The 25,487-nt window shown below is 41.8% G+C and overlaps 2 protein-coding genes across 3 annotated transcripts in view; one reads left to right on the forward strand and one right to left on the reverse strand.

Annotated features, from left to right (window-relative positions):
• The window catches only part of susd6 (sushi domain containing 6), a 36,269-nt gene extending 27,438 nt beyond the window's left edge, over positions 1-8,831 (reverse strand). The window contains exons 1-2 of one of the 2 annotated variants that reach the window (XM_067417516.1): positions 8,569-8,831; positions 3,468-3,622 (exon numbers count right to left, since the gene is read on the reverse strand). In XM_067417516.1, the coding sequence (XP_067273617.1) occupies positions 3,468-3,579 (112 nt within the window). In that variant the 5' untranslated portion in view covers positions 3,580-3,622; positions 8,569-8,831. The remainder of the gene's footprint in view (positions 1-3,467; positions 3,623-8,568) is intronic. The other variant, XM_067417517.1, reaches the window with a different exon arrangement.
• A 1,657-nt stretch (positions 8,832-10,488) lies between these two features.
• LOC137041919 (acyl-coenzyme A thioesterase 5-like) lies at positions 10,489-14,243 on the forward strand. The gene is made up of 3 exons (XM_067418591.1): positions 10,489-11,048; positions 12,215-12,417; positions 12,498-14,243. Exons 1-3 carry the CDS (start codon positions 10,541-10,543, stop codon positions 13,101-13,103), a joined length of 1,317 nt encoding a protein of 438 aa, XP_067274692.1. The 5' UTR covers positions 10,489-10,540; the 3' UTR covers positions 13,104-14,243.
• Positions 14,244-25,487: the final 11,244 nt, after the last annotated feature.

Raw genomic sequence — 25,487 nt, forward strand, 5'->3', positions numbered from 1 at the left:
TCCCTGGCTCGACTTTGTGTTGCTGAATCAATATGGGAATGTGGCCACATGGGATCAGTAGTCCAGCCCAATCCCACCATCCCTCAATCTCTATCATTTATTCTCCAAGTGCAACGCTCTCAATGACTCACATATTACATAAGGCAAGAGACACTCATTTGCTCATTATTAAGAGGAAATAGTGCAGATGCCATGTGGTTTTGGGAACGGAGAGTTAAATGCTATTCAGGCTGGACTAGTTTTCTTTAGAATTGCAATTATAAACAGAGGACTATTTAGATTTTAAAAATCTACTGAAAGAAACAATACTTATTAGGGGTGTGATGAGACTTAGCTAAAGAGACAAGACACGAGATTGGGTTCACAAGAACGAGACGAGACAATTTTCACATAGTATTTTTAAAGGTGTCATGAACTGGCTTTTCTAATTATTTTATACCGTTGTCTGAGGTCAACTAATGATGTTCGTGTGGTTTTTACATTCAAAAACATCATAACTAATAAGTTATAGGCTATTTTCTACACTGGTTTTGAGGCTCTCTCCTGAACGCTGGGTTTTGATGGGCGTGCTGCATTGGAGACTTGGAAGTAAACGCCCACGGCTAGGATTGGATAAGATTTGCATATTTAATGAGCTTAAACTCCCCTGTCAGTTCACATAAGGGAGAGGAGAGATTGAGGGAGAAGCGACCACTGGAATGATTATCTTGATCAAAGGGCTTGTAAATGTCTTTATCAAACAAACACAATGATTTATTTCTCATCCACCCACGATTGATTGGACTATTACTTTTATATTACACATAGCCCGCATGATCGGTTGATATAAGCGTGAACCGGGCACACACACACACACACACACACACACACACACACGCGCTGCCTTTAAAATGTCAAGTCGAGAGAGACAACAGCACAGATCAAGAACGGAATATTATGAGATTCATCAGCCTGCAGGGCTTTGCGAGCCCTGGCCCATATGTGTCTGAGTCCAGCGTGCTAAAGGTATGTTTCTGTTAGACGTACACATTAGGCAAAACGATCTATAACAATGCAGTACTATTACATATAAAAATACGTTTTACTCACATAAGTGTGCTGCACCATTCCTGTCGGATCCAAATCCAGCATCGACTAGAGATTTGTTTACAAATGATCCTACAGTGAACATGCCTTTCCCACGTCAGGAAAGTTTAAGTTCAACCACACATTCCTAATATTAGGATCAGAAGGAAGCTTATGGAGCGACGGTGTTCTTCCACAACCAGGAATAGCACAATATCTTGCTATCTTCCTCGGCATGTTTCTTTTTGTTGACCAGCTAGCACTAGCCGATCAGCTCCATGAGTCGGTGGGCGGGGCTACTGGATCAGACGTGCTGTAGAGGTGTGTGTTACGTAGCGCTATGACGTAAGAATGAAGCACAAGATCGTTTGCTGGGCCTGGTGTCTATAAAAGTTTTTCTTTGACCAACAAGGAAATTTTCAGCTCTGAAACTTAAGAGGATATTCTTATATTACCATGACCATTTATATATCAAAAGCTCAAGGAAAAGATGATTTCTGGATTCATCACCCCTTTAAGAAATCTCCATGAAATACACTGCATGTGCATTTTGAAAGGTTTTCAATCTCATTTCAGTTCTTCTTTCTAAATATGAATTATCATATGCAGTAAAAGATAATACTTAAGCACTGTAAAAGGTTTTGCCACAAACTCAACTGACTGGCTCCTCTTCTGTATGATTGTCTCTTCAGACCTTAGAACTGCACATGATTTATGAGCTTCTACAACTGTTGACCTGAAATAACTTTTGTTGAACAAACAATAAGTGCAACCATAATCAAAGTACTATCTCAATATTCAAAGAGCTAAGATATGGTTAACTACACAGCCCAGCCTAACATAGTTTTCATATTGGGAGATATTTGCATGGCTCAGGAAGCTGCTTTCAATCAGCGGTAACTTATTGAAATCACGATTGAATGTGCGCTCAGGTTTACTTTCACTTTAAATTTTGCGATTGTGCATTATCTGTGGATAGTATGTGGTGTGCTTAATGCACATTTTACAATGAATTTTTCACCACGGTCTTCTCGTCATGTGATCAGTGATGCGCACAGTGATGTATGGCTCGAACAGCGACCGTTATCCACTGGAATTAAATTATTTTTATTACTATAAAAAGCTAAACTACATTAAAGGCATAATGTTTACGTTGCTGCGGCATATTATATCCTAACTTCACCCTCACACTCCGTCATGACAACATGACATGAGACAGATTTTCACCTCGACCAGAAATCTCGTCACACTTTAATCTCGCAAGATCTTGAGGCCATTATCTTGTCAACACCCCTAATACTTATATAAAAAATAATTTTCAATAATTTTCTAATACTTACATATGTCAAAAATAATTTTCAATACATATTGATATGTGATAATATTTGAAACGCAGTGTGTGTATAAGTAGTCAATTTCACTGCATGTTAATTTTATTTTTACATTCACGTAATTTCCAACATTTTTGTTGATAGACGATTTGAAATGATAGGAATAAGTATCATTATTTAATGCAGATTTGTACAACACGGTAATAGTTCTATCTTAGAAATAATAATTATACTATATTTAGCTCCTTGTCAACTTCATTTGATTGGATGGGATTCCAACAGTTCTTCGAGCACCAACTGTTATTTTACCCGGGAAGTTTTCAAATTGGTGAACCACAAACCACCTGACCTAACCAGGCTAAAAACTAGTCCCACCTGAGTTAAAGAATAACTTAGGATTTATAAAAACACACACACAAGTGAATACGTTCACACATACACACCACAGTCTTTATAACAACACATCGACTGCCTGTCAACATGGACATCTGTCTTAGTTCTCAGGTCAAATCTGCCACATAGAGCATGATATAGATATAGTTTAGGGAGGGAGACTCTGGATGAGGCTCTTACAGACAAGGGGCGACAGACGTACACACACCCTCAGTGGAGAGAAAGAAAGAGAGTGAGTGTGTGCCCAGCCCCCACCAACACCTCCCAGATGCTCGGCTGAAAACAAAGAAATGATGCTCATTTTATTCCATCCGGTAGCTTAAGTCCAACGGTTATTTCTGTTATTAAAGCACTGATCAAAGCGCGATACAAACAAAAGAACGAAACCTTTGTCTTTGACGATTAGAATCATGGATGCCAACAGACAAAACCGAGCCACTGTAAACCATCTGTGACTCAGAATTATGCAGAAACTGAATTCAATGTAATGCATTGAAAAAGCATTCCGTGACACTTCCATCCCACAAGTTACTTTACATATTTCATAATCTAAGGACATATTACTTCCTACGAAATAAATCAATGAGGCAGCTGTCAGCATCTTAAATATCAGAGAGTGGACGGCAGTGGAAGGTCGAGATGTAGGAGTTTGGCGGAGGTTTTTGTGAATAATCTTACCTGAAGCTTGGCCTGTGGGGAGCATGCCGAGGAGAAGGAGCAGCAGGGATTTGGCGGCCACCCTGTGAGCGAGCGAGGCTCTCGTCTCACACGCTACCATTCCATTGCACATCTTTCAGCACTGCTTGTGCAGCAAGAGTCCTCTCCGGCTGAACCTGATGACACAAACACACTTATTACTACAGGGATCTCGGTAGTTAGTGTATTAAATGCAAAACAGAAGCAGTAGCTACAACACACTTTATGAATACTTTCCTTTACCACACTTACATACGATAATGTTATTATTATTAGAAAAAAGGGACAGTGCTGTCATTGGGGTGGTACGCCTAAGGTACAAAATGGAAAAGGTACATTTTTGTACCTTACTCACCCCTAAATGGGACATATTAGTACCTTAAGATGTACATATCAGTACTTTAAGAGTGCATATTTGTACCTTAAAAGGTGCATATTAGTACCTTTTCGGTTTTGTACCTTAGGGCACCACCTTGCAATGCACATGCAATGCAATGCAATGCAATGCAACAGCAATGCACCTTTTTTCTGACAGTTTATATCACAATGTAGTTATTTTAACTTTTTTAGATAACAAATTAGATAACATAGAAATTGCATAATTTGTGTCAACAATTTCAATTTCACAAATAACTAAAAACTAACAAAAACAACAAATACTAGCCAAAGTAATAAGAATTACTTGTGAAGAAAGGCATTTTGGCACACAAGTGTGTGTGTGTGTGTGTGTGTGTGTGTGTGTGTGTGTGTGTGTGTGTGTGTGTGTTAGACAGTTTAAACCCAATAAGCCGGCAAAAGGCCCTTAGTTCAGCACTAACACACTCTTTTCTGTCAGACAGCACGTGCATATAGTGAAATTAGTTATTTTATTGCGTTTCAATGGTTTAAAACCATTTGTTTTTTTAAACCGCAATGCTTAAAAATGCATTCAAATGATAAGCTCTGAGCATAACCGCGATAGGGGCGATACAAAATCTTTACCGGTTCACAAATTTCTACCGGTTAATCGTGTCTACCGGTATATTGCCCACGCCTGCTCACATGAAATCTATGCTTGCAGAATTTCACCAAAAATGAAGCTGATTTCCATAGATGGGATTTACATACATCATGCTACTCACATACCTACCTCACATTATAGTCAGATCATCATTCTAACAACATGACTTATTCCACAAATGATTCCAATCACAATAGTTTTAAAATGTAAAAAACAGAGCATATAGCAGTTTTAATAAAGCAAACTAGGCAATGTTTTATATTCAAGAAAATTGGAACAAACAGTTTGTTGAAAAGCAACACTGTTCTCAATGATTGGGTGATGTGTGAACTGAGAAACCTCAAGGAACTGAATTGCTCATGTCACAATACATTTTATAATAGAGAACAGATGCTACAGAGCATCTTGTACACCTCTATGGTGTTATTCATATTATATATTAAGCCTATTAGCAAATATGCACTTAGCGGAAAAACAAGAGCACGGCCATCAGACAAATGAGAGCAGGTGCTGCAACATTGCTGCTAAGTAAGCACAAGCCATTTGTCAGCATTCCTCTAAAAGAAGATACATGTGTGTGCAGAAGGAAGATTAGGTTCAAAAACATGGGGCGCACGAGCCCTAGAAACAGACAGGATGCTGAGGGTGCAGCTACAGCTCCCACGTGAGGCCAATCTGCCACCACCGCCACACCTTTCCCTTACTAGCTCCGGAGAAGCACTAGGGTGCCCAAGGAGCACAAGGAGTGTGACGCACATCCCACTGGCAGAGAAGAGCTCGCCTGCTGTCTCATGTACCAAACAGACTAGTGCAGAAGAACATTCTGCAACAAAATGCTCTGTGCCAACAGGATCCCAGAGTGGAAAGCAGCAATACAGCATGGATTCAGTAAAAGTGACTAAGGACGGAGTAGATGGCATCCCGAGTAAGCGTAATATCATAACACAAATAACCAACAACAACTGCCTATAAATATTTTAAAATACAGATAAATCACAAGCTGTTCAAGAACCAAGCTAGTACAAAATGTAGCAAAAATCTATAAAGCGGATTTATTTCATCATGTCCAAACCCATAAGAGTTTTGTTCACATTCAAAACACAGGTTATGAAACCTAAGAGATTTCTGTTCCTATACTGAAAGTCCATTACACACCACAACAAGACTGTGGGTAAATGTGGCCCAAATTTTTTTGCTCACAATACGACTCATATCTGTTTTTCCCATGAAGATGTGAAAAGCACAAACCACATGGTATCGGGTCTTTTCAATTCCTATTTGTGCCACTTCCATATGTGGCTCTTAATCAGATACAGGTCAGATGTTTTGCAATGCGACAGCCTAAAAAGTCGTATCAGAATTCATGTGGCATTTACGTCACTATAGATTTGTCATAATTCTGTGCTCATGGGAGTCACTTAAACCCAGTGTTATCAAGACATTTGTGAAAGGTATTCAGTGGAAGAACTCATAAGTATTTTAGATACAGCAGCTCTATTTACAATGAAAACATGAGGGCTCGCATCATAAATGTAAAAAAAATGCTGTTTTTTTTCGCATCTTCCTCTTTGTGCACTTAAATTCGCTGGCAGATCACACTATAAATAAACGTATAATCACTTTAATGTTCTCCACGTTTACTTCCGTATAACAGTGCTGAGTGACGTCTTTTTATTGTTCTTTTGCGCATACAGGTGAGTCCAGGACCATGAATCTATTCACGCGTTTAAAACGTGTGAACAGCTACAAAAAAATCTGACCAAAATATTAAGCACTAAGGCTTCACTAATGTAAACCTTAGATTCTTCAAAAAGTTCATAAAGAGAACCATATGAATCAAATTTAATCTTAGTCTAAGATATACACAGAGATTTACTTTAGGCTTTTAATAAGATTAATAATTTAAACATAATATTGAGAAACGCACATATTAGAGCACATCAAATAATATAAATCATTGGTGTAGATTAAACTTGGGTTAAACTGAACTCAAATTATATGGAATTTAGGACAATTTATGGACTTTTTGAAGCATCAGCATTTTTGTAGAATGGACTTTTAATGGAGGGACCGAAATCTCTCAGGTTCCATTAAAACATATCTTAAATTGTGTTAGCAAAGAAGAAGATAAACAAACTATACTGGTTTGGAACAACATGAGGAAGAGTTACTGAAACTGATTCAATTGTATTTTTTTTTTTTTTTTTTTTTTTGGTGCTATCCCTTTTAAGAATCTATTTTTGTATCTTTTTTATTTTTGAGAGCATTTCTTTACCACTTTGTGGTAAAAAAAGAAGAAAAAGGGAAATATGTTTTTTAAACTACATTATAAAGCCATAATCCTATCACACTAGTCAATTTCCTTTAAACGGAACAGCAAAACAGGCCAGATGCCAAAAGTAACGTGGCAACAGTTTCCTGCTTCATCATACCAGAGCTGCCTTCAGGTTTAAACGCTATGAGCAAGACATGTCCAAAAACAGAGCCCTTCCAAAGAGTTTAGTACAAGATAGAAGAGAGAAAGACAGAAGTACAGCTGAGAATAGCTGCAAGAAGAGTCCAGCCTGCATGACAGTAAAGACTTTTGTTGAGTAAAATATGGCTCACACAGCTATTTACACATTTGCATACAAAAAGCAACGAGGAAGAAGTGGTTATCCATAGGGAGCCAACAAGAGTTTGTGATGGGAAGTTTTTCAAAGTAACTATTACATTGTCTACATGATATCACATTGAAACAACCTCTTGATCAAGTTTCAACAGGTAGCTTCACATTTAGGTCAAGACATGCTATATAGAAAAACAAAGTAAAGGTGTGGTTGGGTTACAAGTATTACAAAAACAAAAAAACAAACAATGTACGTTGGCTCCAAATGAGAGATATAAGCAAATTATGAAGCAATTAGTTGTAGGCAGATGACACTAATCTTGTTTTCACTACGAGAAATGGCCCAGACCTTATCGCCACAATAAAAACTAGCAGCACATTTTTATAAAACAAAACAAAAAAACAAGCCGGTATTTGGAGAGAACTAGAGTGGGCTGAGAGACCTGCTAACGTAGTTATTCTATGCAAGATAGAAATAAGCCTCAGTATGTCCGGGCTTAAAGTCACACGCGCTGACACGTGCAACTGTTCCGAGAGCAGAACAAGAACAACAAAGGGAACAGATCGAGCCGTGCTCTCCAACTAATGTGAACAAAACAAAATTACCATAAGCAATCAAACAAAAAAGACGATTCACTAATAATCGCGATTAAGTTTCCTAACTTTCCGATCACAAGATTTTTTACGTGTGAAGTAAACATTGTTTACGCACAGCACTTTCTGCATGTGCGCGTGCGTACGTACGTATGTATTTGCGTTTGTAAGAGTCCAATGTTTCGACATGTCATAAAAACAGAATGTATATTTTAATTAACTTACATGTTGACTGTAAGTCTCTAGATATACGCACGACGCACCGGTTGGCGCAAGCACAAAAGACCACAACGATATTTGAGGTCCGTTGCTGGCCGAGAAAATACCGTAACACCTCGACGAATATAACGTTACATGCCAATGTATCTAAAACAAAAACTGATGTTTAATAATACACATACAACACATATTTAACTGAAGTAAAATGGCAGCCTATGGGTAGGAAGCTAACAACAGGCTTTGTCCGCATCGCCGGACTGGAGACTTTAGAAATCGCGTTATGACACACTCATTAACAGCCACTTCTCAAATTGAAACTCGCCAGATAATGACATAAGGACAATGTGATTAACATATACAACAAATACTCGACTTTATCTTTCACAAAAAAAGAGCATTTGCTGTGTTCGGAACAGCGCTGATGATTGGATTAGTATTCACTAGCGAGCAATATGGCTGGAATAGCTCCCCTTGTTAAAGTCCTTACCAGTCAATAACTTACCGACCTACTAGTTATACATTCAAGTACACAGACTGAATCATTCGGCTATCGAAATCTGTTCGATTTTACGCTACCCAGTGATTTAGATCCTAAAGACTCCGGGTGGCTAACCGTGTTAGCTCAGCTAACTAACCTTCACAACGCAAAAAAGAGATCTTACCAGTGAATGCCCTCCTCTTTATAATCAGTATCGGGTCACCATGGAGCTGCGTTTAATAGATGGAAATCCCAGGGTTACTGTAAACGCGGTATATGTTGGTATGGAATGTACTCTGAGATTCTGACGGGCCTTTTCGAACTGAACATCCGTCTACGGAGAAGGTTGAGAACAGCCAGCGGGGCCAGATCGGAGTACCTCCTCCCAACAGTAGGAAAGAGCTTCGAGCTCCACCAGCGGCCTCGCTCTCACACCGTCTCCATGACGACCATGGCGAACTGTACGCGAGGGGGGCGGGACTTACGAGGTCTGCTGGTTCACGGGAAATCAGCTGTAACTTGGAAGAGGATGGGAATGCGATCTGACACACAATCGTGATTGCAATAAACATTTTGCCTGGTCATTGACACGGCAATACATTCGACGACTTTTTTTGCAGTGCCTTTCATAAATAAAATGTAATTCTGACATCACAATTTATTATAATAATAATAGATTTAAAATATTTAATAACGCACAACAAGTAAATATTTATAACGCACTTTTCATTATTTAATTTATTTTAGGCTATATATATATATATATATATATATATATATATATATATATATATATATATATATATATATATATATATATATATATATTTTTTTTTTTTTTTTTAATCCTATATTTATTAAATGAAAACACGACCTTCATGCCTCAGCCTACTGAGTGAAACCACGAAGTATATTGACAGTATTATAGACTTAAAAGCCATAAGTTAATTTTGTGAAGTTTGGAAATTATTGAATCATTATTATTAAATTGGCATACTTTATTTAGCCCTTTTGTGATTTTAAATGGTCCCTTATGGTCTTTTTTTTCCTTTTCTACTATCGTGTTCTCTTTTTTATTCAGTGTAAGGGGGAATTAAAATCAACGTAAACTGAAAAAGATCTGAGAATTACATGATATCACTGAAAAAAATAATATTTTTAGCTTTTTGTTCTCTCTTTAAACGTAATTGAATAAATGCTCTGTCAAAAACAGAGGTCTAGAATTTGAATATTTGGATGATGTGGCAAGCAACAGGATCAGATTTATTTCTCTTTTTTATGAGAAGAAAGAAGTGTGTGAATTCCAGTTTTTCTTTCATTTCCTGTTAACCATAAATGTAAAGAGGTGCACTTTAAAAATTGTAATCATACCCTGAAAAAATATTTTTAATAATAATAATAAAATAAATGTTGTGTCAACTGATTGCAAGCTTAGTCTTTGTAAACTTTTCTGCTAATGTTTAATAATATTCTCTTCCAGGTTTTGGGCTAAAAAAAAGATTCAGAATAAAGGGAGCAACAATATGACGCTATTTATTAAGAATATTATTCAGCAATATCAAGGCTTGCAATTGGACTAAAATCATCAAGGCAAGATATGAGATTCTTATAAGTTTGCTAAGACTTGGTAAAGTAACCTTAATACGTTTTTTATGGGTTCCTGCACATGTGGGAGTGGAGGCTAATAAATTGGTCGATAAGCTAAGCAAGCTTTAAAACATTTAGAGATTGAAATACAGGTTACTCTTAGAAAAAAAAAAAGAAAAAAAAAGAGGTACGGGAAAATGAAAGAATTTCTCCATAATGAATGGCAAGAAATATGGAACTGTGATGGTTAGGGCAGATGTGTAGGCCTAGGCTATAATACAGCAAGTAGGAAATGGAAGAAGTGTTTTTAGATCAAGCAGAGAATGAAAAATATGTGATGCTGTTACAAAATATTTTTAAAGACAGAAATAGAAGGGAGAATTTAGTTTTTTTTTTCTTAGTGCTTCACTCTCCAGTCCAGTTGAGGGCGGTAATGCACCGAGAGTTGGTTTGCCAACCGCCATTAGAAGAAGAAGAAGGTAGCAACCGGCAACAACCATGGCAACAACAATTGTAACCTAACTGACAGTGGTCAGTCACACACATAGGTCACACAGACGTCAGAAGACATGTTTTCCCTGCTGAAGTGTGGATTTACCTCTTTCGCAAGAAGTGCTGGGAAAATACACTACAGTTCTGGGGTCAATATTAGGCTTTTGCCAAGTTATAAGTGCTCTTTTGAAGACCCAGTGCAAGTGACAGTGAGTGGCTTAAAACCACAACAACGAGTGGATTTACGCTCTGAAATCACAGATGACAATGGACTCGTTTTCAGAGCTTCGGCCACCTACCAAGCAGACGCAAGTGGTCAAGTTGACCTCAACCGCGACCCTTCTCTTGGTGGCAGCTTTACCGGAGTTGAACCAATGGGCTTATTCTGGGCGCTGAAGGCAGACGTCGTAAGCTGCAAGTTTACACTAACAGACGTAACTCGCCCTGCTCTCGTTAACCTTGAATGTGTCAGTGACGATAAAGTCATCGTCCAAATAACAAACGAGAGGCACTGCATGACCGATGGCGTCCGGAGAATTCCTGTAACCGAAGGCAGAATCAGAGGAACTATTTTTATGCCACCTGGTCAGTTATTTTTGCTGTGTAAACGTCTTAAAGAACTTTAAAATTCGTAAGGCACTCCATATAGCATTGGTTCTCAGAAAGGATGACTTAAGTATTTAAATTAATCTAACTCCAAATTATAATGCTAAAAATTAAAGGGTTAATTCACCCAAAAACGAAATTTATGTCATTAATAACTCACCCTAATGTCGTTCCACACCGTAAGACCTCCGTTCATCCGCGGAACACAGTTTAAGATATTTTATATTTAGTCTGACAGCGTATCTAAGTGTAGGCACATTATAGGCCTACTGTCCATGTCCAGAAAGGGAATTTAAAAAAGCATAATCAAAGTAGTCCTTATGTGACATCAGTTAGTTAATTGGAATTTCTTGAAGCATCAAAAATTCATTTTGGTCCAAAAATAGCAAAAACTACAACTTTATTCAGCATTGTCTTCTCTTCCGCTTTTTTTTCCAAACCTCAAATAAAGATTAAAATGGTAATGAATCGGCGTATTGATTCATAAGACTGTTTTAATCTTTATTTGAGGTTTGAAAACAATAAAGTCGCAGTTTTTGTTATTTTTGGACCAAAATGTATTTTCAATTCTTCAAGAGATTCTAACTAACTAACTGTTGTCACAAATGGACTACTTTGATGATTTTTATTCCCTTTCTGGATAGTATAGAGTGCCTACACTTAGATACGCTGTTGGACTAAATATAAAATATCTTAAACTGTGTTCCGAAGATGATCGGAGGTCTTACAGGTGTGGAGTCATTAATGACATAAATTTCCTTTTTGGGTGAACTAACCCTTTAACTTGTACTTAGACTGTTTTGTAGCAGCGCCTTGTGGTGAAAAAGTGAAGTGTAACACTGCTTGATTAGGGTAGTAGGGTCCAAGTAAAGGTCTCTGCAGGAAAGTAATAGGAGTTACCAGATCAGTGGGCAAGGCCATAAACAGAGGGGCGTTTTTTCAACGGTGTTACCTGATTTGCCCATGTCTCTAGCTGTGTCCCATGTCAGTGTGGGTAGAGCTTAGGGGTGGGGCCGGGTGAAGGGGATCATTTTCATTGCGTGATTTATAAACACCCATCAGTTTGAAAACACCCACAAATGCTGTCAATCAATCAAGCCTGTCAAATGTATAGTTTTTAATGCTGAAGTTCGAATTTTTTTTAGGTAAAGGACCATTTCCTGGGATTTTGGATACATTTACATTTAGAGGAGTTCCGTTTGAGTTGAGGGCAGCTCTGCTGGCAAAACGAGGCTTTGCCGTTTTTGCCTTGGCTTTTCAAGGTTACCAAGATTTACCCAAAAGAGCTGACAAATTTCACCTCGAGTACTTTGAAGAAGGCATAGATTTCCTGAGACAACAGCCAGAGGTTAGTATGTATAACCTTTATATGTAATTACAATGGGAGATTTATAAGAATTCAAATGCCAACATCTGTTGTATTCAAAGGTCAAAGATCAAAAAATTGGCCTAGTGTCCATATCAAAGAGTGGAGATCTCGCTTTGTCAATGGCAACATTCCTGCCTGGTATATCGGCCACTGTTTGGATCAATGGATGCAATGCCAATACTTTGATCCCCATCTACTACAAAGACATCAGTATTCCACCCCTCTTGTACGACATTACAAGATCAAAAATTACACCATCAGGCCTTTTGGATGTTGGGGATGTCATGTATGACCCGATGTCCAAAATAGGTCTTCCTAGCGTTATTCCCATTGAGCGTGCCTCTGGTAACTTCATGTTTATAATGTCAGAAGCTGACAGGAATTGGCAAAGTGCCTATTATGCAAAACTCGCATGCGACAGACTCAAAGCACATGGGAAAAATAACTACGAGCTGGTGAGGTATGAAAAAGCAGGTCACTTTATTGAGGTGCCTTATATGCCCTTTTGTCTCGCTAATTTTCATGCTGCAGCTAACCAGGTGGTTTTGTTTGGAGGGGAACCCAAGGCTCATTCAGAAGCACAGTTAGACGCATGGCAGAGGATTGTGAATTTTTTCAAAAAACACCTAGCGGCTGCTGATCACAATTGCAGATCTATGTTGTAGGAAAAAGGGCACATATAGTACATGAGTCAGGACATCCAGTTATAATGTTGATTTGCAATAAAAAATGGTCAAATTAGTGATAATGGTTGATTTGCTTTTAAATCTACTGATGTTTCATACAAAGTATGGAGAATTTTTTTGTAAAATCAAACTGATTCAGTATGTGTTAAAGTTTAAGTTTGGGGTCAGTAAAATGTTTTTTCATTTCAAATCTTGTGCTCACTTATGCTGCACTTATTTGATCAATAATACTAATAATGATTAATAATACTAATTAATAATGTAAAAACAGTAATATTGTGAAATATTACAATTTAAAATAGTTGTATATTTTAATGAAAAATGTAATTTATTCCTGTGTTGGCAAAGCTGAATTATTCCAGCATTTAATGTCACATGATCCTTCAGAAATCATTCTAATATGTTGATTTGATTGTCATAAACAATTCTTATTATTATCAATGTTGAATGAAAACGGTTATGTTGCTAAAACAGAGATTTTGGGAAAGAACACCATTTTTTAAATAGAAATCTTTGGAACAATGTAAAATTATTTACTATCACTATCAATTTTTTAAGCAAAAATATTCATTAAAAAAAATCTGACCGGTAGAGACCACTTAACATTGATTTATTTAAAGTCATTTGAATCATATTGTAAAAAATACTCACTTTACTTTTGGTGTTTATCTGCATTCTTGTTTTTTCATTCTCTCTGCCTCCAGTGCCTTTATTTCAAAGAAGCTTTGATTACATCTTTAGCCTTAATGGAGGAAAAAAACTTTCATTGTTTTTGAACGATGGTTTCAGTTTTGGTTGTTTTCATCTAAAGTATTTTCTTTTCTATTGAATGTTTATGTGTAGATAAACATTCCATCAGGGTACAGACTCTGACAGAGATATGCAACCATGACCTTCCTGTAGCTCAACCAGTAGAGCGTGGCGCTAGCAACGCCAAGGTCATGGGTTCGATTCCCAGGGAAAGCAAGAACTGACAATAATGTAAAATGTGTACTTTGAATGCAATGTAAGTCACTTTGGATAAAAGCGTCTGCCAAATGCATAAATGTAAATGTAAATGACCGTTGGAAGTGAGTTACTTTATGTACCTAACATATACTGTAGCTTCCAATAAAGAATGATTAGATATCTTGAGATTATGTCTGTTTTTTATGTTGTATTATTAATTATTTTGAGTAATTATTCTAATATTCTATATTTCTGATTCTAAGAGGTGGCCTCCTATGTCTGATTTGCATGATTTTGATCAAACCCTAATGTGTTTGTCGATGGAATGATCAGCATCCACAAATGATTATTAGGAAGCCAATCGTTCACAAGTAAAGTGAATAACAATGATTATCTCTTCATAACGGCACCTGTTAGTGGGTGAGATATATTAGGCATCAAGTGAACATTTTGTCCTCAAAGTTGATGCAGGAAAAATGGGCAATCGTAAGGATTTGAGCAAGTTTGACAAGGGCCAAGTTATTGTGATGTCTAGAAGACTGGGTCAGAGCATCTACAAAGTGGTCCAAGGAAGGAACAGTGGTGAACCTGCGACAGGACCATGGGCTGCCAAGGCTCATTAATGCATGTGGGAAGTTGGCCCACATGGTCTGCTCAAACAGAGCTACTGTAGCTCAAATTGCTCAAGAAATTAATGCTGATTCTGATAGAAAGGTGTCAGAATATACAATGCATCACAGTTTGATGCTTTTTGGGTAACGTTCTGCTGGGAAACTGGGTCCTGCCATTCATGTGGATGTATGTTACTTTGACACGTACCACCTACCTATGCATTGTTGCAGACCATTTTGGCCTCTTTCAGCAGGATAATGCACCCTGCCACAAATCAAAAATGGTTTGAGAAGCACAACAATGAGTTTGAGGTGTTGACTTGGCCTTCAAATTCCCTAGATCTCAATCCAATCGAGCATCTGTGATGTGCTGAACAAACAAGTCCGATCCATGGAGGCCCCAGGGACTTAAAGGATCTGCTGCTAAAATCTTGGTGCCAGATACCACAGCACACCTTCAGGGGTCTAGTGGAGTCCATGCCTCAACGGGACAGTTCACTCATGACAATTCTTTCATTTACTCAAAACCCTCAAGATGATTTTGAAGAAAGTTCCAACAGTTTTTTTTCTTTACAATGAAAGTCAAAGAGTTTAGAACAACATGACGGTAAGTTAATTATGATAGAATTTTATTTTTTTGGTTTTATTTTTCATTCACTGCCATTATAAAGCTTGGATTAGCTAGAACATTTTTTAATATAACTCTGATTGTATTAGGCTGAAACGAGAATGTCATATACAAGATGGTTTGAGGGTGAGTAAATTATGGGTTAATTTAATTTTTTGGTGAACTATCCCTTTAAGGGATATAAAATATCAAGTCTTAAATCAGATTTGATATGGTTTTAGGGGAAGAAAAGGGATCTTAAAGGGATTAAATGGGATTATGCCCTTTTGCTGCTAAATTACAACGGAGCTGCATGTGCATCACTGTTGTATTGCATGTAGATTTCACAAATACTTAATATTAGGTGTTTGATGGCTGGAATTCTTACACAACCTTATATAACCCTTGTGACAACATCCTTCTGTGACAACTAGCCACCGTCTCATTTTATGCAGGCTTTAGAGATTCCTCATGGGTTGTCTAAAATTTCCCCTGACCACAAGGACACTGACCTTCCTTTTATAGAAACAAACAAACTAAAGCAACACGTAGACAAATTCAGTGCAGTGTGAGCCTATAGGCTGCTGTTTTCAAGGTTTGCACATTCACACTGCAGTGCAAAGACTTAGTATTATGTTGGCGTTTCGCTCACCGGATTAATTATTTACTATTCACAGTAAGGAAAACGTACTCGGTTACTTTCGTAACCTCGGTTCCCTGAGAGAGAGGAACGAGTATTACATATGAGGAAAACTCCTTTTCTCAAGAATATGAAGCAAAACTTTAATTAATAAAGGTATCCATGTAAAGCGTAGTGCAGCTGTACGGCCATAGCCCAGCGCGAGGAGCGCTCTGATTGGCCGGGCCGCGGCAACTGCAGGAACCTATGGTGAGGCGGCTGAGAGGAACGAACCAATGGGGGGCGTTCCAGAAAGCCCGCCGTAAAAGGTGCTTATATTTGCATACAGGAGGCTATATAAGACCCTGATTCGCCATAGGTGTCAGGTTTTAAGATCGACTGAAGCGATACCTGAGAAGCATAAACACGGCACGGAACGTAATACTCGTTCCTCTCTCTCAGGGAACCGAGGTTACGAAAGTAACCGAGTACGTTCCCTTTCGAGAGAGGTTACTCGTATTACGTATGGGGAACACAATGTAAAGCGCCGTGTGTGCTGACTGACCCAGTATACTCAAAGCACATGTCAATAAACCCCTGAGAGACCGACAGAGGCGGCTTATAAGGGGAATGAAGAACTGGAAGAGTCGGTTTGTTTGAACAGCTGATCGGACATAGTCGGATCTTATGATGAATGAATAGTGCTTAAGGACTAATGTGTACAGGCCAAAACGTAAGGCAATCTGTTTGCCAGGGTCAAGATAGAGCCTAGATGGAGAGAAGCCCTGCTTGTAGAGCTGGAACCTCCAATTTGTAGAATCTGATCAAAGTGGACGGAGAGGCCCAGCCTGCCGCCGCACAGATATCTTCCAAAGAAATGCCACACGACCAAGCCCAAGATGAGGCCATGCGTCTACTAGTGTAGTGGGCTTTAACGCCTATAGGGCAAGTCAGGTTTTTAGACTCATATGCCAGCGAGATCGCATCCACTATCCAGTGTGAGAGTCTTTGCTTCGTGACAGCACAACCTTTAGTGCGGCCGCCGAAGCAGACAAAGAGGTGGTCCGACTGCCTGAAGGGGGAGGAGCGCTCCAGATACAGTCTCAAAGCTCTGACTGGGCAGAGTAGGTTCGCGTCCTGTTCACCCTGAGACCTGGGTAATGGAAGCAGAGTAATAACCTGTGCTCTAAAAGGGGTAGAAAGCACTTTGGGTATAAAACCATGTCTCCGTTTGAGAACAACTCGAGACAGGACAGGCTCACTGAGAGTGCGTGTAGGTCACTTTTAACCGAGGCCAGAGCCAGCAGAAACGCGGTTTTGAGTGATTAAAGCTTTATGGTCGCCGTCTGGAGTGGCTCGAAGGGGGGACCCTTCATAGCGTCTAACACCACTGCGAGGTCCCAAATAGGAACCGAGGGAGGGCGAGGGGGGTTCAATCTCCTAGCCCCTTTAAGAAAACGTACAATGAGCTCACTTTTCCCTAGCGAATGTCCCGCGATCTGAGCGTGGTTAGCTGCTATGGCGGCGACATAAACTTTGAGCGTGGAGGGGGAACGACCCGCGTCCAGTAGCTCTTGGAGAAAAGTGAGCACTTCTGCTGTTTCGCATGAGCGTGCATTGATATTTCGGACGGCACACCAGTTAGAAAACACCGACCACTTCAGAACATAGAGCCGCCTGGTCGCAGGGGCTCTAGCTTCCGTAATAGTGTTCATAACTCATTCAGAGAGGTTTTCCAATACCAGTTGATGGGCCATATGTGGAGGGCCCATAGATCGGGACTGGGATGCCAGATCTTCCCCTTCGCCTGCGTGAGGAGGTCTTTCCTCAGCGGAATGGGCCATGGGGCTGTGTCTGACAGCTGGATCAGATCGGAGAACCACGTTCGGTTCCTCCAGAGCGGGGCTATTAAAAGCACCGTGGATGCTGTCTCTCTGATTTTCTTGATGGTTTGCGGCAGAATCGCGATCGGGGGAAAAGCATATAGCGGGAGATTGGGCCAGACATGGACCAGGGCATGCCTGTGTTTGGAGAAAAATATTGGGCAGTGAGTGTTGTCTTCTGAGGCGAAGAGATCCACCTTCGCTCTGCCGAAGGTGTTCCAAATTAAGAGAACCGTTTGCGGGTGAAGAGACCATTCCCCTGGGGGAATGGGTCCCCTGGATAACATATCTGGACCCAGATTCAGAATACCTGGCACGTGAGCCTGGGAGCTCAGGTTGTGCTCTTCCCATAAAAGGAGAATGTGATCTCAGGCCGCCCTGGCGATTTATATACGCTACCACCAACATGTTGTCTGTATGAACCAAGACGTGGTGGTTCTTTATATGTGGAAGGAAAGCTCTCAGCGATAAGGCGACCGCTTTCATCTCTAGACAGTTTATGTGCAGCTGTTTCTCTGTTTCTGTCCACAGGCCAGAGATCGGCTTGCCCTCGTGTAGGGCTCCCCACCCTCGAGTGGAGGCATCTGTCGAGACCACTTTCAACTTCGTAACCGTGCCCATAAGCACGCCCCTCCGATACCACTCTGTCCTCGTCCAAGGAGCCAAAGCTTTGACACCGCTATGGTTCACTTTGACGGGAAGACGCCCCCATTTCCATGCGTAAGGAGGGACACAGGCGTGTAGCCAACGCTGGAGGGGACGCATGTGTAACAGTCCCAGCCTGAGCACTGACGATGCCGAGGCAATAAGGCCAAGCATCCTCTGAAAATGTTTCAGGGGAACACGAGTCCCAGCATTGAATGAAGCCGCCATGTTCTGGACGGATAGCGCGCGCTGTGTCGTTAGCCACGCGTTCATGAGTCTCGAGTCTAAAATTATGCCCAGAAAAGATATATTTTGAGTGGCGGACAGCGAGCGCTTGGCGATATTGATCCTGAGACCCAAACAGTCTAAGTGGTTGAGGAGCCAGGATCTGTGTGTTAGTAGTTGTGCTCGAGACTGGGCTATCACTAGCCAGTCGTCGAGGTAGTTGAGCACCCGCATCCCTTTCAGCCTGAGCGGGGCTAATGCCGCGTCCATACATTTCGTAAACGTGCGGGGCGCCAGGGATAACCCGAATGGCAGGACCGTGTACTGATAAGCCTGCCCCTTGAAGGCGAATCTCAAGAATGGCCTGTGGTGGGGGGCTACCTGAACATGAAAGCACGCATCTTTCAGATCTATCGTGAAAAACCAGTCCCCGGGGCGAATGTGCGCGAGGATCTGTTTCACCGTCAGCATTTTGAAAGAGCGAGACATTAGAGCTTTGTTCAAATGCCTTAGATCTAGGATGGGCCTGAGCCCTCCGTCCTTCTTCGGAACGAGAAAGAATCGGCTGTAGAAGCCCGACTCGCTTCGGGATGGGGGAACAGGCTCCACCGCACCCTTCTCTAACAGTTTCGAAATCTCGGTGCGAAGCACGTGACTGACGCTGTTTTTCACCGAGGTCTCGACCACGGCGCGAAAGCACGGGGGCCTGCGAGCGAACTGTAGCGAGTAGCCTCTTTTTACTATTTCACAACCCAATTTGATACACTGAGCCCGACCCGATAGTGGCTGGAGCCGGCGCGGATAAGGGTCGCCTACTAGAGGGAACTCGGTAGTGCTGCCATTTTGTGCTTGTGACATAGAGGGGTTAATGCTTATGTGTGGCGGCGTGCACTGTGGAGTGGGCGCCGGGACATTTATAGCATGGATGGGAGGGGTATATGAGTGTAGGAGTGCAGACTGATAAGTGGGCACATTTACTACAGAGAAAAAGCTCTTTTTGAGATTTATTTGGGTTTGTGTGCAGGCGAGTGCGTTTGACAACGGGCTCGTTGGCTGCGAAATTGAGGTCGGCAGTCACCTGGGTGCAGCAGGGAACTGGGAGACCGGGAGGGAGAGATGGGGGTCCGGCCGAGGCGAGACCTGACCATCTCCTCTTTCTCCTCGCGGCTAGGACGGCTTCGGAGGCTCGGGGTTCAACACAAGCTTGGGTCGAGGTCCCCGGCATTCAGGCTGCCTGCTGCGGTTCATGGAGCGGGAGCGTTGGCGCGTTCCAGAAGAGGAGCGAGGCCGAGAAGGTGGCGCAGCCGGCTTAGCGGATTGAGAGGGTGGCGGTCTACCTTGAGGGCGTCCCCGGCCCGAAGGAGAGCTGGAGCGCTTGGGTAGAAAGTGCCTCATAGCCTGAGAAGCCTTTTGCGCTTCAGTGAAACGCTCCGCGAAGCCCACGACTGACGGACCGAAGAGACCGGTAGTAGAGATGGGGGCATCCAAGAAGGAGGCTTTATCCGCGTCCTTCATCTCAGTCAAATTCAGCCAAAGGTGCCTCTCTAAGACCGTCAGGTTAGCCATATTCTTTCCAATGGCTTGCGCGGTGGCTTTAGTAGCACGAAGGGCCAAGTCCGTCGCGCTGCGAAGGTCCTTTAAAACTTCGGAGTCGGGGACAGACTCGTCCAAAGAGCGGAGAAGTCTGGCCTGGAACACCTGAAGGACAGCCATGGTGTGAAGAGCCGCGGAAGCCTGGCCAGCGGAGACCCTGGCCTGCCATCCTCTGGAGGAGGGCGGGCAGAGGTGCGCGGCGACAGCCTCTTCGAGGGGGGGAAGAGACTCGTAGCCTTTTTCCTTGGCGCCGTCGACGGTAGAGAACGCTGAGGAAAAGGCGGATCTCCCGTCCGAGGCATGTCACACAGATGATGTGACGGTCGCCGCAGAGGAGAGGGGCTCTACACGAGCCGCAGGAAATGCGAGGCATTTGAAACAACGCCTCGCGCTCTTTTAGAAGTGAGTGTAATCAAGGATACGCGCCGGATGGCGTAGCTGGAACGGCAGAGATGAAGGCGGAGAACGGGGGAATCCGACGTCCTCACAGCTGCAGGCAAGCTGGTGCTTGTTCGACGGCGGTTGCTTCTTCCGGAGGTCAGCGAAGGTATCGCTGAAGGAGAAAATATCTGACACCTATGGCGAATCACGGAATTATATAGCCTCCTGTATGCAAATATAAGGACCTTTTACGGCGGGCTTTCTGGAACGCCCCCCATTGGTTCGTTCCTCTCAGCCGCCTCACCATAGGTTCCTGCAGTTGCCGCGGCCCGGCCAATCAGAGCGCTCCTCGCGCTGGGCTATGGCAGTACAGCGGCACTACGCTTTACATGGATACCTTTATTAATAAAGTTTTGCTTCATATTCTTGAGAAAAGGAGTTTTCCCCATACATTATACGAGGAACCTCTCTCGAAAGGGAACTCTTCTTATATCGCTTTCTTTGCATGCAGTACGTGTCTGCAGCAAATACGGGCACAATACCGCTCGTTCAAATCCTCACGCGCCTCTAGAAGACGCCGTGATGATCGGATACGGTGACGTTTTATTGTACCGCGCCCACCTTTCATTTGAAGAAATAAAGCGCTATTGTCACTCTCACTGAAGCCTGTAGTGTACGCTAAAAAGCCAGGAGTCAGGTCACACACTGACACGATATTTAGCGTGATATGCGTTTACAAAAATCTCGTTTTCTGACACTTGGATTTGATCATTCATAACGATCTCATACGGGTGTGTGTAATTTCTCCATCTTATTGTCTATGGCTTATACACTTTTTAGACATAATTTGCAGACAGTTACATATTTTAGTAAGCCAATGCTCGCTCAATATTGCATAGCTTATAACCTAAACCCGTATTATTAGGCTATATATCTTCGTCTGTTTTACACGGCTAGTAAAATGAAGTTGGGTGATGTGGCGTGACAAGCGCGTGAATGTCGCCGTCATTAAGTATCGCTCCATTAAAGACATTGTGATTTTATTGTGATATGTACTGTGAACGAAATCATGCCTTTTTATATCTGAAAGATGACTTTCGATATCGCAAATCTGAAAGGGGAAGTTTAGTGATGAGAGCCTAATTAGGCTACGTAATGCAAATTTAACCAAATCTGCCAGATGCAATCCTATCTGAGATTATGCTCGGGGAAGATCAGCGTTCAGCGTTTTCCCAAAATGTTTCACGCTTCGTCAATTTGGAGAGACTTGAGAAAACTTGCATGTTCATCATGATGGACACGACATCATAACGCTCAAGCGCTATTCACTAACCTGTGCGCGGCAAAACCTGAGCCAAAGAATAATAGTGGCGCCTCAGATATGAATGATGATGGAGACGGAAAACGCGGAGCGCGGGTTTCCACTATCAGAAAACGGAACCACAAGTTTAAACTCCAGATGCTCAGGATAAAGAGGTGACATGGCTGGAGGTGATTCTGCATGCGCAGGAAAGAGCCTACAAAGATTTCACCACCACCATTCAAGTTTTCATCCTCATCCGTTCCTTTTTTATGTAAGTAGCCAAACACGAGAATAAAAATGCTTTGGCTGTTCGTCAGCAAATGTGTGGGGGCTCCAATGATCTCTAAATATATTTGGTAACACTTTACAATAATATTTAATAACACAAACAGTCACATCTAACTGGTTAATTGATGAGGTAAAGTGCATTATCCAATATGAGCCTATTAAAAGACATTTTGAACTGTAGACTACATGTGAATGAATATCCACTCAAGGTTACAGTTGGTGCACAAATTATATTTGTAATGTGAAAATTTTATCAACATGAGCATTGGCTACATATTTTCCGTGATAAAATGCATTTTCAGGTGAGATTTTTTGTGTGACAAAGGCTGTTCATTATGGAGCTTTCACTGATGCAATTAGTTGTAATTAGTCATGCTACATCAAGTTTTTTCCTTCACAATTTGTACAATGTAAATTTACATTTAAACATTATTTTACAATTTAAACATTATTTTCATAAACATTAAAATCCTTACTTTACATTGTGTTAACAACTTAAAATATTGACATGCATAATTTATACTGTGAGAAATGCCCATCTCAAAAGCCTTTGTTTAAATAATCATTTATGCTTGGTCAAAGCATGAGAACGTATGGCAAGAATTAAATACTTGTTTTCTTCCAGTTTTTTTCTCTTTATTGCAATGATGTTGTTCAAAACATCTCGGTTATGCATGTTATCCCTTGTTCCCTTAAAAAGGGAACGGAGACACCACTTCGTTGATCAACAAATAGGAATCTCGCTAGAGAGAGGCCAATCTACTTGATTGATGAGTGTCAGGTGGATTGCATATTTGTTTTTAGCTGAGGAGCTGAGCCGGTCACGCAACACCCCAGCAGGGTACAGCAGTTATAGCGACAGGATGTGACATCTCTTTTCCCTCCTTTAGGGAATGAGAGTTATTATATATCCAAGATGGTCCCATTTAGTCGGTGACTCTCGACGCCACGCCAATGACCAACAAATAGGAATCCCTACCAAAGCGACTGTTTGACAGTTGCCCCTTCCAGTGCCCTTTGTGAGCCTTTTGATTTCTTTTACCTGATGAGACAGGGCTAACACATAGAATGTTAATCACTGCTGTCCCGCATGACCCATTCAGTGAGACTAGTGGATAACACTGCGATAGCAGGCCTTTTCTACTGGAAAAGGAACACTGCGGAAGCCACATCCTACCCCAAAGGAGTTATGTGGAGTATAAACCCATAGGGTCGGAATACAAAGGAGGTTTTAGGGGTGGCTTCACCCTAATCAGAAAAGGGTGCTCTCCATAAGGGAAAGACACAGGCTTCTTATTAGGAGCAACTGTGGAAAATATACAAATGGGATCCCCTCAGGGTCACATATGGTACCCAACCTAAAACTGGTTCTCAGGGATACAAAAGAAAATAGGCCTGGGGCCAGATTCTCTATGATGTCAGGCACCAAGGGTGATGGAGGACCAGACAGGATTTGCTCTGGAGAATATAATCACCAAAGTTAAGGCTGCAGCAAGCCAACAATGAGCCTGGGCCTCTGGGTGCTTCTACCCATTTGAGGTGAGAACACAGGAGGATACCAGCTCTCCATGAAAGCTAAAGAATCTAGATCAGGGGTGTCCAAACTTGGTCCTGGAGGGCCACTGTCCTGCAGAGTTTAGCTTCAACACCAATTAAACACACCTGAACCAGCTAATCAAGGTCTTACTAGGCATGCTAGAAACTTCCAGGCAGGTGTGTTGAGGCAAGTTGGAGCTAAACTCTGCAGGACAGTGGCCCTCCAGGACCGAGTTTGGACACCCCTGATCTAGTGAATATGTTGGCTGTCAACCAGCCCACAGCTCTACAAATATCTGTTTGTGAGGCACCACGTGCCAAGCCCAGGAGGATGCAACACTCCTAGTAGAGTGAGCTTGCAACCTGAGCAACCTTGTGCTTGATAAGCCAAAGTGATGGCATTCACTATCCAGTGGCCCATCCACTGCTTGGAGAAAGCCTTTCCCTTCTGCTTACCTCCATAACAGACAAAGAGCTGTCCTGAAGCTTTGTGTTCTGTCCACGTACATTTGCAGAAAGTGGATGGGACAGAGCAAGGTTAGGGCTTGGTCTGCCTCCTTTGGGGGCAGCGCTTGCCTGGTCCCTGAAGGGAGTGGTAGGAACCTTAGGCACATAGTCAGGCCGGGGTCTCAGTACCATGTGGGTGTTACTCAGCCCAAACTCTAGGCACAATTCGTCGACCAAGGCCTTGATAGAGGCCAGTGCGGTTAGCAACAAAGTCTTCATAGATAGAACCTTTAGTTATGCTGACGGCAAAAGCTCAAATGGGTCATTCTGAAGTGCTCTAAGCACCAGAGCAAGGTCCCAAAAGGGTTAGGGTGGAAGACGAGGAGTATTTAACTCTCTCGCCCAACGAAGCAACCTTACTTTCTATGGGGTCATGATATGCAGACAATGCAGCAGATACTGATTAAGTAGTGTGGAAGGAGTGAAGGTTCCCAGGGGGTTGGTTTCCCGAGGGAAGCGCACTCACCGCAATCCTCAGATCACCTGCACTACTGCCCGAAGTAACCCTCTGGGAAGGGTTAGATCAAGGCAGAGGCACAGGAACTCTGCTCCTTTAAAGAATCTGACCACAGTACTGAGATGGGCATCTTCCCGCAGGGGGTGCATGACTCATCCACGACCACCACCTCAGCATGCTCTGCTCTGCTCCCAGACATGTGAGATGCGATCACATCACTTGGCTCCAGGTGAGTACAGCATCCAGAAACACACAGGTAGAATGTCATCTTTAAAAATTCTACCTGTGTAAGCTCTTTAGAGAAACTCCTAGGTTCTGAAGCACGCAGAGGAATGGTTGTGGTGACACAAACAGGAAATAGTGCAGCCTTTCGCTCACTGCCTCTGAGAACAACATTTTTTGCTCTATAGAAGGTAAATGAAAAGCAGGAATAGAAAAGCTAATATGCAATCCACCTGCTACTCATTATATAGAGTATTATATCTGTGTGTAAGAGCAGCTGGTGCAATCATTGCATGCCAATCTGCATTGGCTCGTTTAGTTACACTCAGATTGGCCTAGCAAGGTTTTGTCTGATTAGTTTTCTCTTTTGTAAACTGTTGAACTTCTCTGCAATGAAAGTGCATGAAGTGCAGGTTTACATTAAAGAGCATATTGCAGGAATTTTTTTTTTCAAATGAACATATAACCTTGTATGAAAATGCCGTATGAAAAGGTAATGCAGGATTTAAATGTTTTTAAAAGACATAAGAGCACAAAT

The sequence above is a fragment of the Pseudorasbora parva genome, chromosome 15 (genome assembly GCF_024679245.1).
Source record: "Pseudorasbora parva isolate DD20220531a chromosome 15, ASM2467924v1, whole genome shotgun sequence".
Classification (NCBI taxonomy): Eukaryota; Metazoa; Chordata; class Actinopteri; order Cypriniformes; family Gobionidae; genus Pseudorasbora; species Pseudorasbora parva.